Below are 15,118 nucleotides of genomic sequence, written 5' to 3'. Positions count from 1 at the left end.
AAGCCTCTGTAGAAGCAAGCCGTCAAGTAAGCGAGAGAACGAACTAACGAACGGCTTAACAAAGAGAACCTTACTATACTAGAATTAGAACACTTTTTTGTCTATCCGAATTCACATTTTATTAAAAAACTAAAGATATACGCGTCTTCCGGACAAAATATGAGTATCGTTATCATTTGATATTTTTTTCCAGCCTACGTATCGAAATTCATCGAGTTCCGTCCATTCGTTCCCGAGATATCGATTTTTAACGTTATTTTTCATTTCATTTAAAAATTATTACTCTTTCAGTTAAAAAAAGGTACGTTTTGCAAAATGTCTGCTCGTCATTATGTCCGTCATTTTAATTTTAATTATTATTATTTTTTTCTTTGACAGAAATTTAAATTCTTAAATAACACAATATTGAACTTATTTAAATCATACTAGTTTATATTAGTATAATATACGCACTCTGNACTGTTCTTTACTAAAATAAGAACCAGATTGAGTGATCGGAGTAGGCCTATTTATCATCTTTGCTTTTTAAAATCTTATTATAAAAATTTACCTCACAAAATTTATATAAAAATTTATATAAAAATTTTGTGAGGTCGCCAAATTGGGAATAAACAAATGTTAGGATTTATCGGATGTGGGGTGAATGGAAGCGCGGCAGACAGCTGCAGTTACAAATAAACCCGTTTATTTATGCTAAATCTCACATTCTATAGATCGTCTCGTCGACTGTTGGTGCTGGTCCGTAGAGTCGATGGCTCTGGGGCGGTCGGGCAAGATGCTTCTGTGAAGGTCAAAAAGTCCGGTGACGAAGTGTTGAAACCCAAAACAGTCTAAGGCAGAAAGGTGAGGTGAGGGATGAAGAGTCCGTATAGCACTGAAGACTAGACAGATGACTTTATAACAGGAGGCAGAGGAAAGTCTTCTTTGTCCTTGAGATCCAGGCTTTTAAAGGGTTCTTTCCCCGAATCTCTAGCTTTCCGATTAGTCGGTTTCTTGTATCCAGGTAGAGAGACGGCCGAATGGCCGAGCGGTCAAAGTGGCAACCTACCGCTTTGGGGACGCAGGATCCAATTCGGACGGGTAAAATAATCCCCAGGAATTTTTCGGGGGTGGTTCGTCTCTCACCACTCCGCCACCTCATTGTGGGCCTGGACGAACCCATAATGGTCTTGCAAAAAGTGGCCCTCAGGGCGGAAAAAGTTTTTTAAAAATCCAGGTGGATAACAGACCATTTTGGGCTATGAAAGGTCAAATTCGATACCGCATTTTATTCGATCAAGGGAAATTAATTGCACTTTGAAACTCATGCTCGTATTTAACTATTGTTTCGAATTCTTGTAAGTCTGACACATAATCTCCGCGCTAGATCTCCTTTTAAGGTTATTTAAAACCCTTTCTTGTAACTAATAATTTTATTCTTTTCCGATTTTATTTGCATTTTGTTTTGTGTTTTGTTTTTCCTCGGCTTTTCTTTTACGAGCTCCAGAATCAAAGCCCGATTCCCTGATTTGACATTTACACAGTATATTAAATTTTTAACACGTGAGCTCGAGTATCGCTTGGGCCTGACAGTTTTATTTTAAAAAAACCTTCTAAGTTAAAAGTTTGATCTAAGTTCTTTTTTTTTTTTTAAATTTTCTAACTCAATTCAAAGGATTTTTTTGTTGTAAGCAGTTTCCGACAAACTTTAATAAATTTTTCTATTTGTGAAAATTTTTACGTAATTCAAAGATAATTTTTAATACATTTTTTTACACAGCATTATTAATATTATTATTTTGGAGATTGCAAGACGTATTAAATTACTTAAAAATGAAAAATAATTATATCATTTGATTTCGAGATTTATTTTATATTTTAAAAATAATTAATTATATCCCGGGATTTCCCGGAATCTCGGAAAACAGATCACTTTTTTCTCGAAATTCCGAGATAAGCAAAGGACTAGGAAATGAGAAATCCTAAACAAAATTATTTTCACTTATATGAATGGTGTAAATATTAATAAATTCCATTATTATAATTATAAACAAAAAATAATTTTTAAAAATAATTCTGTTTATTTAAATTTTTAGAAAGTTAACACTTACAAGAATGAGGAATGTGAGAAACGTCAGAATGAGAAATTAAAAAAGGTAAGAATGTTTTAAATATTTTTTTTACATCGCATATATTTCAAATAAAATTTATAATTTAAAGTATCATAAGCCTTTGTAGAAGCAAGCCGTCAAGTAAGCGAGAGAACGAACTAACGAACGGCTTAACAAAGAGAACCTTACTATACTAGAATTAGAACACTTTTTTGTCTATCCGAATTCACATTTTATTAAAAAACTAAAGATATACGCGTCTTCCGGACAAAATATGAGTATCGTTATCATTTGATATTTTTTTCCAGCCTACGTATCGAAATTCATCGAGTTCCGTCCATTCGTTCCCGAGATATCGATTTTTAACGTTATTTTTCATTTCATTTAAAAATTATTACTCTTTCAGTTAAAAAAAGGTACGTTTTGCAAAATGTCTGCTCGTCATTATGTCCGTCATTTTAATTTTAATTATTATTATTTTTTTCTTTGACAGAAATTTAAATTCTTAAATAACACAATATTGAACTTATTTAAATCATACTAGTTTATATTAGTATAATATACGCACTCTGGATTAGAGATTGGAAAAATCTAGTTCCGCCTCTGGAACTGGAACTGTTGGAATTGATCCAAGTAGGAAACTATTCAGACTGAACGGTTTCTCGGAATTGTTTAGACTTTTGGACTAGACAAAATCATTATGTTATGTCAGAATTGCTGTTGGACTCGACGGTTTCTCATCGGTTTTATATATACAATATATAGTTTTATTTTAACCGTTTATCCTACTATTATTTTGGCCGAACACTGCCTCAAATATCTGCTAGTTTACTAATAAAAACGAATAATTAAGAAGTATAATAAAAGTATAAATTTTTAAAATATATTTATAAATTTAAAATACCACAAAACTAATTTCTTGTTCCGTTAAAAGCCGTATTCATAAGAGTTCAAAATAAAACATGCGTTGGTAGTTCTGGAACTGGAACTGCCGATGTGGAACTGTTTCTAGTAGTTTCGAGTCCTAAGCGGAACTATTCACCTGTAATTCTGGAACGTTCGAAATTAAAATCGTTGGAAGTAGAAGGTACCAACCACTGAATATTTGTCCATTATTGGATACGTATTCAGATTTTGAAAAAGTTGATGAGATCTAACTTCATCATTCTAGTTTTATTAAATTATGGATCATTTACAGTTGACCCCCTTATAACACTGTTGATAATTCCGTTTTATATGAATTCCATGTTGTACGAGTCACTTAGATTTTACAAATACGTGTGCCGGGCTGTGAACGGCTCACGTATTTGTAACAAATTGTAAATGCTAATAACGAGTTATTAGCATTTACAATTTGTTATAAAACCCATCCCTACCCTCAAAATTAAGCTTTTTGTCATTTTATAATATTTAAAAATATAAGAAAGTGTTTTTATAAAATATAACAGATGGCGCTACTAAATGTTTCCGGAAAAGTTAAGCANAATACGTCCTGTTTGGACGAAACAAATTTTGCTCGGTATACGACTTTTGTTCGGTATACGACTTAATTCAATTATACGCGCCATCTATGAACAAGTAGAACTATCGGTGTACTACACTAGACTAGACGTTCGCGGTGCTACGGTTTATAACTTTGTTAAATTTCTTCTGATTTTAATTTGTAAGTAACATTTTATTATTTTTATTAATCATGAATTGCAAAAGGGCAACAGAAAAAATAAAAAAATGACTAGAATCAGAACGGAACTGAAAAAAGAGATTGTTGAGAAATATGAAGGTGGCACGTGTGTTCGAGATTTAATTGTAGCATTCCGTATTCCGAGAACGACGATATCGACAATCCTGAAAAATAAAGACATTATTAAATTTACTAACGTTGCGAAAGGGATTAAATCAATTTCTAAACAGAGATCGAAGACATTAGATCATGTGGAGAAATTGCTTTTGCTTTGGATAACTGAAAAACGTGTGCTGGCGACAGCGTATCGGAAGCAATTATTTGCGAGAAAGCTAAAAAGATACATGCTGATCTCATGAAAAATCAAGCAGAAACTAGCCAGGAAAGTGAGGTGTTTAAAACCAGCCATTTTTTTTTACATGAGAACGAATTAATCATTTTTACATTACTTCTTATGGGAAAGGTTGGTTTGGTATATGTCCTATTCGGTATAAGTCCAAACACCAGGAACGGATTAAGGTCGTATACCGAGGTTCCACTGTATTTAATTTTCTTTCTGTTGAGACAAATTATTGTTGATTAAATTGGAGATTTCATAAGAATCGACAATAACTTCACACAGACAAAGTATGAAAATTGCTTTAAACTTTAATTATAATATTGGGCACAGGGAGCCGTTGACCTTTTTTTTTAGAATCAGGATTTTCATCTTCTACTTTTCTACTTTTTGTTTCTTTTTGAAAATCAAATCAACACTTTTTCGGCTATGATTTTCTGGCCCAGGCCCCTCCCTGCCTACACCCATGGTTCAGACCTAAATATCGATCAAAAAACCAAATGTTCTGTAAAATAAACAGGTACAGCCTTCTCACTGAAATTGTAGTTTCTTTAATGTAGTGTAGGACCTACAAACACTTGTCTTTTTGTTTTACCCGCGATCCCCCATGTACGGCTTCGCGACCCACAGGTTGAAAAACACTGGTCTATACTAATTTAATGTTCGAAGTCTGGATTATAGGTGAGAAAAATCCAGTTTCGCTTCTGGAACTGGAACTATTGGAATTAATTTAAGTTCGAAACTATTCCCACGGAACGATTTCTCGGAACAGCTTAGTCTGTTGGACTACACCAGGGATGTCCAACCCGTGGGCCGCACTGCGGTCCACTTAATACTTTTACGCGGCCCATTGCATCCTAAATTTTTTAAGGTATATTTTCACTTATTTTGGTAAAGTATGTCGTAAAACTTATTCTCGTTTCACTGGATGCACTTTGATGTCATAATGACGTAATTGGTGTTAGAAAACTGTTTTATCTAGAGAACTGTTATGCATGGGTAGTACATACACTTGTGAGCAATTCTTTTCTTGCATTAAAAATTGCTGAAAGAAAGATTCCCATTTAATTAACATTTTCAGAATTAAGACTAGTATCACAAAAGCAGATACAGTGGGTGATCTGTTAACGAACATAATCCGTTCCAAGACTTTGTTCGCTATCCGAATTGTTCGTTAACCGATTATCGATTTACCATAGGTTTTTATGAAAATTTGATTAATTCGTCCTGGAAACCCCAACAAATAAAAAAATATAAATAAACGTAGTAAGAAAGTATATATGTAATAATATATCTATATCTATATATATAGGCCTATCTATATCTATATCTATATCTATATATATAAAAACCCAGCGAAGCGGGTCCTTGCAGCTAGTTGTTTATTTACTTAGAAACACAGTCTTTTATATATATAAAAAAAACTATATTACATACAAATAAAAACCCAGCGAAGCGGGTCCTTGCAGCTAGTTGTTTATAAAAACATTGTTGACCGTTATAAACAGTTAATTTTGTTAATCTTCTGCAGGTTTTTTATTTTTTCGGATAATCTTTTTATTCAAACTAATGATTTAATCTACTCGTATAATCGATAATAGTAAGAGAGAACGCCAAATTTTAAATGAGCTCATTGATTGTATTTTAATTGAATGAAACCGTGGATTTTAACGGGTTCCTCCTAGTATTGCTTAGTTTCAAACTAATATTTAATAAAGAGAAATGTGTAAATCAGTTTAGAATTTATATTAGCACAAGAGTCACTATGGTTTTTTTTATAGCAATCGCCAATTCAATCACTAAACACATTTTTTATTCGCCAAGTTACTTTCGCACCTAATATGATATTTTGTACCAACTAGAAATGAAAGGGCGACCGACAATATAAAAGCAATTCAGCAACGAGTTTCGTAACTTTCCTGGCTGCTATGAGATTTTATCTAAAAAATAACTACAAGTCAATCAATGCCATAAGTTATCGGGCTAGATATCGACTATAATACTAATAAATTTTGGTGAAACAATTTGGTACTAGAGAAAGACGTTAGGCGCCATCTCTTAATAAGTTTAATAATTATAATTTTTAATTAAATAATTTAAATAATTTAGACTACTGGAAGAAAAGAATCGGCCCGGAGCGGAACTCGAATCCGCAACCCCTGTTTACCGTGCAGATGCGTTACCAAGTAAGCAAGAGTTGCAGGTTCTACTCCCGCTCCGGACCGATTCTTTCCTTCCAGTAGTCTAAATTATTTAATTAAAAATTATAATTATTAAACAAGAGATCGCGCCTAACGTCTTCCTCTAGTACCAAATTGTTTCATCATAATTTATTAGTATTATAGCCGATATCTAGCACGATAACATATCGCATTGGTGGGTTTGTAGTTTATAATGTATAGGGTTGTAACGTTATTGTGTTTAAAAAATGACTTTCATACCATTAAATATATAAAATTTTCAATATGATGAAGTATAAAACCTTAAGCCAGTCCGTTTTGCGGTCTTGGCTTGGTCAAGGATTTCCATCTACTTAAGCGAGGAATTTTCTTAAACCAGAAAAATATACATATCTCTTATGGGAAAAATTGGGACTGTATATATCTTACTAGAGTTTGACAAAAAATAGTGTAAATTTCCAAAAGAGTTGTGTCAACAATAGGTGTATTACCCCGTTTAAGAACTCGTATATATACACGGTTTTACGTATTTTCTGTAATCGCTCGGATTTATACTCATTCATTAAGTACAAGTCTAGAACTACTGTACAATGAACTAAGTTATACGCATACAAAGTAAATGTTTACATTTTTTAATTATCACCAAGTTAAATTTTGTGAAATTTGTATAGTCGACCCCCTATAACACGGGTTCCTATAGTTCTATCCTGATAAAAGACACGAGGAGCTATCTGCGATTTAGTGCAGACTTTACCCCTGTATGAATAGGAAGGAAGAGTAAAAGAAAGTAAGAGTTAGAAGAGGAAATAAAGGAAGATAGGAAAGTGTGAAATAAGCAACCATAAGGCCCCCACAGGACCCCATGGGCGCCCGCATCACCTTTATTAAAACAATACAGAGGAATACAAATAATTAACAGTAACATTTTTACATACAGATGCAATTAACAGAAGAATGCTTATCTTTTGCATCAAAGTATATATAATCCCTATATGACGGCGAAAAAATTGCGACGGTATCCGTACAAACATGGTAAAAAAACTCCTATAATTCGGTAAAACGTCATCGGGCAGCCNACGGTGCACACTCGGTAAGTAATCCTACAATTTTTTGTTTATAGCATAGTTTATACGGATTATTCCCCCCCCCAAAAATATACGTGTTTTGGAAATGTTGAGTCGAATTAGTCTAGGAATCGATTAATTTTATGAAAGAAAACCTTTCAAACAGCCGTAGTGCGTAAAGTGCATACGTGCCGGGCTGTGATTGGCAAAAACTCGTACAAAATTGATTCATAAAGAACGGAACGTATCTACCGTGTTATAGGGGGGTTGACTGTAAATATTCCTTTGTATGTAACAGAACTAAATCTGAAAGGAAGATTACATGCTTTGTTATACAAACAAATTAAAATTTGGGTATTATCAGTTGGATGATCAATTGAATGAGATGCCTTGTAATATTGAAGTTTGACTTATATTTTCTTTACCGTAAAAATTATGGAAGAACATATGAAGTAATTATATTATTGCAGTAATGTATATTACTTACTACTGACTGTATACTAATTGTCCTTGAATTAGATTGTTTTTTATTAATTATTAGTACTTGGTAAAAGAAGTCATTTAAATAGATTGTTTGCTAAATGTTCAAAAATGAATAGCAAAGTTGAAATATGTATATGAAATAAAATTAAATAAATAAATAAAAATGTAATGATCATTCCCATTATCTTCCAGTAGGCCTAATATATTTAACTGCTGACTCATACTCTTTCTCAACAGCTACACGCCGACTTCACACAACTACACAACTGTGAAACGTGACAATTCTCCCGAAAAATTCACGCGTTTACAGAACACGGGAATCCACAAAACAAAAACATTTTCTGTTCATTATTTTAGCTTTACTAGTTTTATTTTCAAAATATAGGAGTAGTAACTACGAATAATCGAAATTTATGTTTAAAAATATTAGAATTAAGTTTACTTTTTCAATACTAATTGAAATATGATTTACAACGAGAATAATGCCGGGTTCGATAAATCGAATTATCAGATTCGACAATACAGGATTTTATAAAAGCAATTGAACAAAATTCTTTTCACTTGTATGAATAGTGTACATATTAATATAATCAAATTCATTACTATAATTACAATGGAACCTCATTTAACGAGCGATGTTTCGCATAACGTGTGGCCAGGAAGTTCCGAATTGTGCGCATGCTCCATCAGTTTGTGTTTAGCACTCGTTCCGCTAGAATCTTACTACGCATTCTTTTATTCAGCGCGCTTTTATCGCATGTGTTCAATTATTAAGCTTACTGTCAGCGCGCGCGCTTAAGATGCACTTTCAGCGCACTAGCAGCACCTCTCCACCATGCTTAAAATAGTGCTTACAAGATGGACGCCTCCATGAAAAAGTGTTTTTTTGACTACCAAATAATAATCAGTTTTTTGCTGTTTTAAATAAGCAGATTTTTAATCGTGACATACGAAAATGGCTTTTAAAGATTTCATTCGAATACTGAGGTACGATATCGTGAACGTAACCAACGATTTTTGCACGCTTTCTTCGTTGTTGGGAATCAGTCATCGCCAATGCCATAAATAAATCATCATTTCCTCGTTTTCTTATAAACAACATCGAACTTAATGGCTTTTCTTCTAATAATATTGAACAAATGCGTGTAAATATTGCACAAAGGAAATCATTGTTTATATCAGCCATTTTGAGATAGCTCTTTCTCCAGCAAAACTGTCTTCAAGCGTCAGCAGCAAAAACGTCATTTCCGGCAGCAACTGCTCAGCGCACTGCTGAATAAAAGAATAGTGTCGGGTGCAGAATAGTGCTGAATAAGCTAGTGTCGTTTGTGATCACATATTTTTCCAAACTTGTGTTCACACATATTACAGTAGAGCATCGATTATCCGACCCCGATTAACCGTCACCTCAGTTAACCGACCGCGTTCTAGTCGGCAAATTCAAATGTCCGCTAGTGATGTGGCGCTACAATATTTGGCTATGTCTTGGCTACTTTAATATTATTTTTACGTGTTTTAGCTGGCAACACTGGATCGACCATGAAAGGGAGCCAGTATTTAAACGAGGCTTAATTTTCTAATTTTTAACGATACAATAGCGACGATTATTATTTTAAAAAAAATTTGATAGGCTTAACATGGAGGAAAATTCAACGCGAAGTAAGTTAATAGCGATATACTAATATACTAATATACTAATTACATGGGATATAATAATATACTACACTAATAATGGATTTTTTCATACTTTTCGGTTATCCGCCTTTTCAATTATCCGACCAATCCCAGTCCCCAATTGAGTCGGATAATCGATGCTCTACTGTACTTAAAAACATCAAAAGCCCGTTATATAATAAACACGCCAAACGATATGCCAAATTCTTGGGCTATGTAAAAACTATAATTAAATACTAGAAATTAATTGATTTGACTAATGACCAATTCCAAATTAAATTTTAGAAATGTCTGAATTAAAAATTAACTATTTATAATTATTAAATTTAATATGAGATAGAAGCATAACCGTCCAAGGATAACTGCCTACCTCTAGTCAAATTAATTAATTTCTATTATTTAATTATAGCCTTTACATAGCCCAAGAATTTGGCATATCGGTGATTTTTTTGTCTTCTGCAAATCGACTTCGAATATTCCTGGTTGGTTCATTCCGCGCTAGAAGAAAAGGTGATGATAATTCACGCTCTTTAACAATGTTTATTCTATAATTTTCTTTGAATAAACATTACACATAAAACATTTGAGTATTTTTTCGGCATGGAACGCATTATTGTATTTTACATTAATTTCTATGGGAAAAATTGTTTCGCTTAACGAGTGTTTCGCATTACGAGTACGACTCTGGAATGAATTATGCTCGTTAAACGAGGTTCCACTGTATAAACAAGAAATAATTTTTAAAAATAATTTAGTTTATTTAAATTTTTAGAACATTGAAAATGGTGTGTGCAAAAGTTTTACGAAATGTTTGACTAAAAGTAAAGTGGTAAGAATGTTTTAAATATTTTTCTTACATTGCATATATTTCTAATAAAATTTGTAATTTAAAGTGTAAAAATTATATATTTTACTATTACAAAAATTGCTTTTAGCCCTAAGTATAATTAAATTAATTAAAATACCTATAACCATAAGGCAGATAATAGGAAGGGCTTATCACACCAATGATAATGGGCACAAACGCTCAAGAATCAAAGTAAAAAATTTAATAAAACAAAAAGGGTTGTACAATAAGATGATTACATAAGTATAAAAACCGTAAAAATTCAAAATGCATTTCGGACTATTTTCCAATGGAAAAATAGTCCCTCATCAGTTGGTAATAGCGAGAGGTCTTAGTAATTATACAAGGTGAAAAAATATCAAATTTAAAATTAAACTTAAAACTATGCCTAAAGCTATACAATATAAAGATGAAACCATCGCCATGACTGTATGAGCAGTAAGTATTATCAATGTAGACAGGATTAACATTTCTTTTTAACGTTGTATGGTAACGTGATGAACAGGGTGCAAAAACAGTAGAACAACGGAGTTGCAGGTTCAGACATTTCTACAAGATGCAGGGAGCGGTTACAAAGGAGGTTACCTTATAAATTGGAGCACAAGACTGTTCTACTGTTTTTGCACCCTATTCATCACGTTACCATAGAACGTTAGGAAGAAATGTTAATCCTGTCTACATTGATAATGCTTACTGCTCATACAGTCATGGCGATGGTTTCATCTTTATATTGTATAGCTTTAGGCATAGTTTTAAGTTTAATTTTAAATTTGATATTTTTTCACCTTGTATAATTACTAAGACCTCTCGCTATTACCAACTGATGAGGGACTATTTTTCCATTGGAAAATAGTCCGAAATGCGTTTTGGATTTTTACGGTTTTTATACTTATGTAATCATCTTATTGTACAACCCTTTTTGTTTTATTAAATTTTTTACTTTGATTCTTGAGCGTTTGTGCCCATTATCATTGGTGTGATAAGCCCTTCCTATTATCTGCCTTATGGTTATAGATATTTTAATTAATTTAATTATACTTAGGGCTAAAAGCAATTTCTGTAATAGTAAAATATATAATTTTTACACTTTAAATTANTATGAAACTTAAGGTGGCTAAATCAATTTAAAATGTATATTAACGTATTTTATTTTAATAATAATATATTTTTCGACTAACTTATGCGCTACAAGCTTGCATTTACGCTTTCAGCGTCATATCTTTAAAATTTTTTTGTATTTTGTTCTTACGTGTCATTACTCCGTTGAAGCTTTCTAACAGTTAAAAAAGTACTTGACGAAACTCACTTCATTTTCGACTAACACCCATTTCTGTGTATGTATAAGCGACGATAACGTAACACGTGAATACTTCGTAATTTATCATCAGCGCTAGCAATGAACTGCTGTGATATGTTTAATTTGAGCTTAGTCTATACTGAAAATACGTATAAGTAAACGACTAATAACCGAAAATTAACTTTTTATTACAGTAAGAAATAAAATAATTGGTTGATATTGAATTATTCATAAACAAAAAGTAATAATTTGTTCTTTAAGACGAATTTTTTTTAGTTTAAATTTTATTTCTAAAACCTCTGGGGATCCAACACCTATATCACTCCCAAAAGTACTGTACGTCACAGACTATCACGTTTGTATCAATTACTGAAAGACAAATATATAATAAATTACATTATAAATTTGAAAGAAGAGTAAATGTACACTTTTAGCCCTAGATTTTCCTGTCAAATGATCAGATTTATTTTAAATTGTGATGTGATTTATAACAAAAATATATGCTGTATCTATTAAATTGATACCCCTGTAATAAAATAATTCAATTTAATATAACAAATTTTTATTATATGTTATTTTATTGACAATGTATATTATTTTCATTTTACAGCAGCGAGGCAGCGTTTTAAACCTTATAGCAAATAATACCGTTCTTGTAAGTTTTTTTTTTTTTAATTCAATAAACGTATCGTTAATATTTCTGCGAACGTTTAATCCTTCTAAAAAGTATGCTAATTTAATATCTTTCTTTAGCCACACGAGGACGAAACCATTGCAGATGCTGTTGAAAGAAATTTGGTAAATATTTATCATAATATCTTATACTGTATTAACTAATAGGTGTATTTCGATATTCCGAGGAAACATACATAGGCATATTATAGCATTTTTTTATAATGCTTCAAATCTTAAATATATAAAAGAAAATTTCTTAATTATTGATGACATAATTTATGGATAAAAAAATGAAATAATAATTTCTTCGGTCGATTCATAAAAACAATAAGACAATTTCCATATTAAGAAAAATAAAAGAAAATAAGAAAACTGAAAATAATGTTTTTACTTTATGTAAATAATACATACAAGGAGACGGCCAGACGTTGTCCTCTCCGATTCAAATGAAACTTGGCGAGCACGTAGCCCTAAACACAAACATATCCTTGTCCAAATAATACGACTCGTTTCTCAAGCCTTTCCGAGAAATGGGCTTCTAGAATTGAGTGTGTAGCTTATAGGGGAAGGTGGGACAAGATGAGAACGTTAAGGTTTGAAAAGTCATAAGATGACAACCACTTTAATAAGAACAATAATTTTTTTTATTCTCAGTAACTACAACATGTGGTAATATATAATACAAAATTTAATTTTTGAAAAACGTTTTTAAAAACAAGAAAATTTAATATTTTAAAATTATATGTAAATGCACCATCTTGCCCCACCCATGGGGTAAGATGGGGATATTATTTTTATATACAAGAAGGACAAATTAAAATGGTTAAACTGTCGTTTTCTTCAATATTGGCGCAAGAACAGTGTGCCCATTTATCACAACGGCTACATTTAGCCCAACTCTCTTAGATACAGAGTATAACCCTCTAAATTACAGGCATTCTGTGTCATTTGGCTTTTGTTTCTTGTTAGGCCTACCCTTGCTGAACGGGCCTGTTTGTCGTCTCTGCAGCAATGAAGTCTGTTTCTAAAAATACTTCTGGATTCATAGGCCATATTCTTGGTCAACCTGGGGCTAGACGGGTCTTGCCCCCAACGTACATTTTTCATACTGACTGCAAACACTGTAATTGTTTAGTTTTGAAATGAAGTTTACTTTCAAAACTAAACAATTACAGTCTTAAAGGATACTTCGAATACCATAATATCTTTATGTAAAAGATAATGTAAAAGTTCACAATGATACTTACTTTGTAAAAGCTTTTTAGCGTGCGTAAAATTAAATGAAGTATTGCTGAAACATGAAAAACATACATTACTTCCAAACAAAGAGAGCGATTCCTTTCGAGATAGACATTTAGTTCCCCAAATAACAGCTAGATAAAAGCACATTAACCACAAATAAATAGACGTCCCCGTCTTACGCATGACCCCATCTTGCACCACCTTCCCCTAATTCTTTAGAAGATTCACTTCTTGTAATTGAGATAGCCGAGTGGATAAGATGTTAGTCACAGGAACTGCACGATGTAAGTTTACACTTTAGCATTTTTAGTTTTTTTTTGTGTGACAAAATTATTTTATGATTTTACCGTATCATTAGCATTATTATCACTATTGTTATTTCTCACGTTTAAAGCTTATAACTCAAGAGATTTAAAAAACGTGATGCCATTTCCTGTTCAGCGAAACAAAGTCTCTGTAGATTTAACTCTTGTACGACGTTAAATAAAATTTTTATTTTTTCATATTTACAGTAGACTCCCCTATAACACTGTTGATAATTCCGTGTTATATGAATTCCATGTTGTACGAGTCACTTAGATTTTACAAATACGTGTGCCTGGCTGTGAACGGCACACGTGTTTGTAAAATCTAACTGACTCATACAACATGGAATTCATATAACACGGAATTATCAACAGTGTTATAGGGGTCTACTGTATTTTCAGATATTTTTACCTGATTACATACTATGTTAACACATGCGAATTAGCTCTAGACGTTACTGCGAATGTACAGTACAAAATAAAAAAAATAGTCTGATATGAAGATAGGAATAGCACACTCGCAGTATTTTGTTAGTGTTATAGACAATTTCCTCATGCGCTCGTGCTTGTTACACTTCAAAACTTCAAATATAACAATATAACCCTATCTGGAAATAAATATGAATAAAAAATTTTATTTAATGACATACAAGAGTTAAATCTACAGAGACTTCATTTTCGCTAAATTGGAAATGACGTCACGCTTTTTAAATTTCTTTTATAAACTTTGAACGTGAGGAATAACAATAGTAATAATAACGCTAATGATACGGTAAAATAATGAAATAATTTTGTTATACAATAAAAAAATAAAAAAAAAAATACAAAACTTTCGAAGACTTAAACCTACATCGCGCAGCTCCTACATCTACTGTCTTGTTCACTCGGCTACCTCAATTACGAAAAAGTTATTCTTCCAAAGACTTATAAGCTAAACACTCAATTTTCAGAGGCCCATTTTTCCGGACGCTTGAAAATGGGTCCTATTACTTGGATAAAGAACTATTTGTGTTTAGGAGTACGTGCTCGCCAAGTTTCATTCCAATCGGAGAGGACAACGTCTGGCCGTCTTGTTAGTGATAAAAAGTAGTGTTTCATTATTCATCATTTACTAATTATACAAAGGAATAATACACAGTATGGAGTAATGAATATTACATTATTTTATTACTTACATTTAGACCTATAACGTAAAAAGCAATAATATAACACAGTAGAGGTATAATGGAAAGTTCTCCATGCA

At 32.2% G+C, this 15,118-nt stretch overlaps 1 protein-coding gene across 1 annotated transcript in view; it reads left to right on the top strand.

Moving 5' to 3' along the window:
- LOC111627438 overlaps nt 1-12,451 on the top strand; it is a gene marked incomplete at its 3' end in the record, with an annotated part of 35,385 nt that extends 22,934 nt beyond the window's left edge. The window contains exons 6-8 of the mRNA XM_023371006.1: nt 10,282-10,338; nt 12,264-12,308; nt 12,407-12,451. Coding sequence (XP_023226774.1) covers nt 10,282-10,338; nt 12,264-12,308; nt 12,407-12,451 — 147 coding nt within the window. The remainder of the gene's footprint in view (nt 1-10,281; nt 10,339-12,263; nt 12,309-12,406) is intronic.
- Between the last annotated feature and the right edge of the window lie 2,667 nt (nt 12,452-15,118).

This window comes from Centruroides sculpturatus, unplaced genomic scaffold (assembly GCF_000671375.1).
Source record: "Centruroides sculpturatus isolate CEXI.00-Female unplaced genomic scaffold, Cexi_2.0 scaffold281, whole genome shotgun sequence".
In the NCBI taxonomy this organism is placed as follows: Eukaryota; Metazoa; Arthropoda; class Arachnida; order Scorpiones; family Buthidae; genus Centruroides; species Centruroides sculpturatus.
This window is presented reverse-complemented; position numbering and strand designations above follow the sequence as displayed.